The sequence below is a fragment of the Onychostruthus taczanowskii genome, unplaced genomic scaffold (assembly GCF_017590055.1).
Source record: "Onychostruthus taczanowskii isolate IOZ18803 unplaced genomic scaffold, ASM1759005v1 scaffold97, whole genome shotgun sequence".
Taxonomy (NCBI): Eukaryota; Metazoa; Chordata; class Aves; order Passeriformes; family Passeridae; genus Onychostruthus; species Onychostruthus taczanowskii.
The window spans coordinates 1,996,024-2,000,505 of record NW_024507768.1 but is presented as its reverse complement, the minus strand read 5'-3'; the positions used below and the strand labels follow the sequence as shown (position 1 = coordinate 2,000,505).

The window sequence follows — 4,482 nt, the reverse complement described above, 5'->3', positions numbered from 1 at the left end:
CTTCAGCCACCCAGGGACACCCCAAACCTGTGACACACTGTGGACCCCAGAACAGCCCATTTTCGCGTCGGCCACTCCCAAACTCCCCACTGCTCCTCCCACCTTTGCCCCTCTTCCCAAGCGCTCCCCACCCCATCCCTTCCTGCCCCCAACACCTTAAACAACATTAAACACTTAATGGCAATTAATACGCTTTAATGCAGGTTTTGGGGCCAACTGGCTGCTTAGAGGGTGCTTAAACCATCAACCCCTCTCAATCCCGTTGCCCTTGTCATACAAAGTTAGCCGAGCCCCTCGTCAGCCTCCCCCCTCCCTCGAGGAGGCCGGAGGGTATAAAACCACCCAGGGGCGCGGCACCGCCAGCCCCCGGCGCGGCGCAGGGCAGGGCACCACCTCCATCCCCTCAACTTCTGCTGCTCCTTGTAATTCATTAATTTTTTAGTTTGGGGGGGAACCCTCTCACTGCGCACTTTCCGCGTTGGGAGGGGGTGGGGCTTCCCTTTTTTTATTAATCAGGGTCGGAACGCAATTCGTTGCAGAAAACCCCTCCGGCAGAGCAGCTCCCGTAGCGAGGGCAGGATGAACGGGACGGAGGGGATCAATTTTTACGTGCCTATGTCCAACAAGACGGGGGTGGTGCGGAGCCCCTTCGAGTACCCGCAGTACTACCTGGCCGAGCCCTGGAAATACCGCCTCGTGTGCTGCTACATCTTCTTCCTCATCTCCACCGGCTTCCCCATCAACTTCCTCACCCTCCTGGTCACCTTCAAGCACAAGAAGCTCCGGCAGCCCCTCAACTACATCCTGGTCAACCTGGCGGTGGCTGACCTGTGCATGGCCTGCTTTGGTTTCACCGTCACCTTCTACACCGCCTGGAACGGCTACTTCGTGTTCGGCCCCACCGGCTGCGCCGTGGAGGGATTCTTTGCCACGCTGGGAGGTAAGGCATGGGAATGGGGGCTTGGGGCTTCCTTCTGCAGGGCTTTGGGAGTCTGGTTCCGTCCCTTCATGGCACTGTTGGGATGTGAAGCCTCGTTCCCCTTTGTGTGGGGCTCGCGCTGCACTTAAAATGGGGGAGGAAAAGAGATTTCTGCGTGTTTGACCTTGGTAGCAAGGAGCCTCCGTGGCATGGTGGGAGGGAAAGGAAGCCTGGGAAGGGATCCTTGTTTGTAGGATCCAACCTGGGGTCACCTGGCCCTGATGGTCACTGGCGGTTGTGATGCCAAGGTGGTTACCAGAGACCCACCAGGGATGACCACAGCGTGTTCCCGAATCAATGCCAAGCAGCTCGGACCAAGAACAGGCTTGGACTTGATCACCTTAGAGGTCTTTTCCTAACCTTCACGATTCCATGATTATTCCTTTGCCCAAGGGCTTCCCTTTTTGGGGAAGTGGAGGGTTTAGAAGGAGAAGAGAAATCCCTCAGGGAGGGAACTCCACAGAAGAGCTAGAGGTGTGGAGAGACGAGAGGGCTCAGAGCTTATCCAGGGACAAAAGAAAGGTGAGGAGGATCTAGGTTGGTTCCCAGGTTCCTCAAGGATGGCTCAGCTCTGTCTCAGATGCACCAGATTTTTGCCCTTGGGATTTTCCTTGAGGCGTTTCTCAGGGACACACACGAGTGCTGCCAACACTTTGCCCTGCAGAAAAACAGGGAGAATTCACTCAGCAGCCAGAGCCCACACAGCCAGCCCTGCCCACGCCACACCTCGTGATGGATCTGACAGCCACCAGGCCTTGTTGGAGAGACCCAGAGCCACCACAGGGGCTTTGCTTTCCTTCTCCTAAACAGTGCCACTTCCCACAAAGATGCTGCTCTGGAAATACACATTTTAAAAATATGGATATTCTGGCAAAGGCACAGCTGAATGTCCTGATCCAAGCCAAGGAGCGAGGAAAGGCTTGGTTTTGGGGTGGGAAGATCCCAAAGTCTGCTCCATCCCTGCTCAGTGAGCCTTGGGCAGCATTATTTTGCCTTTCCAATGTTTGTACCTCCCAGAGGAGGAGGAGGAGGCTCCTGTTCCCAGGGAAGGAAGTTGGCTGGGAAGCAGCGGCTGTGTGAGCAGCAGGTCCCCAGCGAATCCCAGCACAGGGTGTCGTTATCAGCAGCTTATCACAGCTGGGGGCATTAGCAGGCTTACAGCACCGACTAAATGCTCCCAAATCCCCTGAAGTTTAATTATCCCTCATAAATACATGTGCACGTTTCCCACCCACACAGTCCCCCCTCCCCGCACCTCCCCTGATCCAGCGCCAGCAGAAGGCTCGTGAAATGCACATTTAAAGGAATCAACAGGTTTGGAGGCATCTGGCAGCATTGCCAGGAATTGTGCTTCCCCACGCCCTGGTGGGATTCACTCCCTTGATTCTTAATTTATTAAACCCTTCCACTCCCAGCATCCCCTCGGCTCCCAGAGCTTCTGCACATTATGGGTGGAGGATTCCCAGTTTTCTAGCAGGATGCTGCTTATCCCACGGTGATCCCCACCTCCCTCTGCTCTCCTCTGGAAGCACCAAGGGAAGGTGGAGCCCAGAGGGGCCCTGACCACTCCGTGGGCTCTCCCTCTCCTCCCCGCAGGCCAGGTCGCCCTGTGGTCCCTGGTTGTCCTGGCCATCGAGCGCTACATTGTCATCTGCAAGCCCATGGGCAACTTCCGCTTCTCCGCCAGCCACGCCATCATGGGCATCGCTTTCACCTGGGTCATGGCCGTTTCCTGCGCCGCCCCGCCGCTCTTCGGCTGGTCCAGGTGAGCCCCGGGATCCCCAGCAGCTCCCGGATCCCTCCATTCCTGCAGGGAGAGCAGGTGGCTCCCGGCAGGGAAGTGCTTGGCCTCGGAGGAGGGAAATGAATGTCCCATTCCTGTGGGAGGGAGGGAGTGTCACAACAAGGGGACACTGCGTGCTCGAGTGCACCCAAACCACGTGTACCACCCTTCCAGCGTCCCCCATCCTCAGGGAATTCCATCCCTGTTGCCCCCAAGGTGGGTCCCGGAGCAGATTCCGACCTTTCTCCCTGCCAGGTACATCCCAGAGGGGATGCAGTGCTCCTGTGGGCCCGACTACTACACCCACAACCCCGACTTCCACAACGAGTCCTACGTGCTCTACATGTTCATCATCCACTTCATCATCCCCGTCGTCATCATCTTCTTCTCCTACGGGCGCCTCGTTTGCAAAGTCCGCGAGGTAACGGCCGGAGGGGACTGATGGGGACAGGGGGGTGGCTTGGGCAGGATGGGGGACGTGGGTTAGGCAGGGAGAGCAGCCCCTCACCCCCCCTGTGTGCACAGGCAGCTGCCCAGCAGCAGGAATCAGCCACGACCCAGAAGGCAGAGAAGGAGGTGACGCGGATGGTGATCCTCATGGTGCTGGGCTTCATGCTGGCCTGGACGCCCTACGCCGTGGTGGCGTTCTGGATCTTCACCAACAAGGGCGCCGACTTCACGGCCACGCTGATGGCAGTGCCTGCCTTCTTCTCCAAGAGCTCCTCCCTCTACAACCCCATCATCTACGTGCTCATGAACAAACAGGTGAGACGCCCTGGGGCTGGGCAGCACGGCTGGGGGCTCCACGGGCACGTTGCTCCTTCCCAGAAGGATCTCAGTCCGGGGACTCCTGGTCCTGTAGCACGTCCCTACTATCCCCCAGTGCCACCATTGTCATTTCTGTCCCCTCCCCAGTTCCGTAACTGCATGATCACCACGATCTGCTGCGGCAAGAACCCCTTTGGGGATGAAGAAACCTCCTCCACCGTATCCCAGAGCAAGACCGAGGTCTCCTCCGTCTCCTCCAGCCAAGTATCACCTGCATAGAGCATGGACAGTTTGAACTGGGGTGACCTGCCGAGCTCGGGGACCCAGACAGACGCCCCACAGCCATTCCCTCGTGCCCCGGCCCCCTCCCCTGCAGGGGAATTTAGCTGTGCCCCTCCTGCCGTAGCTGTGCAGACCCCACCCCACACATCCACGGGGACCCACACGTGGCACTCTGAGCTCTGCCACTCCGAGCCTGGGGAGCCCAGGGCTGTGGCCCAGCTCCCAGGAGCACGTCACCTCTGGGGGACTGTCCCTGCCTGTCCCCATCGAGTTCAAACAGCTGCAGTTGATGGGGACCCCAAACTTTTCCTGCCTGAATGCCGCTCCCTGGGCTCCTGGGAGCGTCCAGGAGCATCCAGGCCTCATTTGCAAAAATCTAAATATTCTGGCAAAGCCCCAGGAGCAGGACCCCGTGGCTGGGGTGGCCCCACCTGCCCCTCACCATGGCCTGAGCCTGGGGCTCTCCGGAGCCACGCTCCCGCTGGGATTCCCACCAGGAATCGATTCCTGCAGCCTCTATAAATCAATAGAACAAACGGAGCCACGAGCGGGCTCTGCTTCCAGCCCGGCTCCCTCTATCCCCAAGACAACACTGTAGATACATTTTTTTTGTCTTGGAACCTGTAAATATTTGCTCACGTCCTTTGAAATCTCTATCCCTCTCAGCCCT

The 4,482-nt window shown here is 58.2% G+C and overlaps 1 protein-coding gene across 1 annotated transcript; it reads left to right on the top strand.

The window, feature by feature from the left end:
* Positions 1-506: 506 nt before the first annotated feature.
* Positions 507-3,831, top strand: LOC121347959 (green-sensitive opsin). Its single transcript, XM_041427021.1, has 5 exons — positions 507-940; positions 2,576-2,744; positions 3,018-3,183; positions 3,288-3,527; positions 3,678-3,831. Exons 1-5 carry the CDS (start codon positions 580-582, stop codon positions 3,807-3,809), a joined length of 1,068 nt encoding a protein of 355 aa, XP_041282955.1. The 5' UTR covers positions 507-579; the 3' UTR covers positions 3,810-3,831.
* The last annotated feature ends 651 nt before the right edge of the window (positions 3,832-4,482 follow it).

Coding starts and splice junctions, on each gene's coding strand:
- LOC121347959 (XM_041427021.1), top strand. CDS start 580: ATGAACGGGACGGAGGGGATCAATTTTTACGTGCCTATGTCCAACAAG. Junction 2,745..3,017: donor CCGCTCTTCGGCTGGTCCAG/GTGAGCCCCGGG, acceptor TCTCCCTGCCAG/GTACATCCCAGAGGGGATGC. Junction 3,528..3,677: donor ACGTGCTCATGAACAAACAG/GTGAGACGCCCT, acceptor TCCCCTCCCCAG/TTCCGTAACTGCATGATCAC.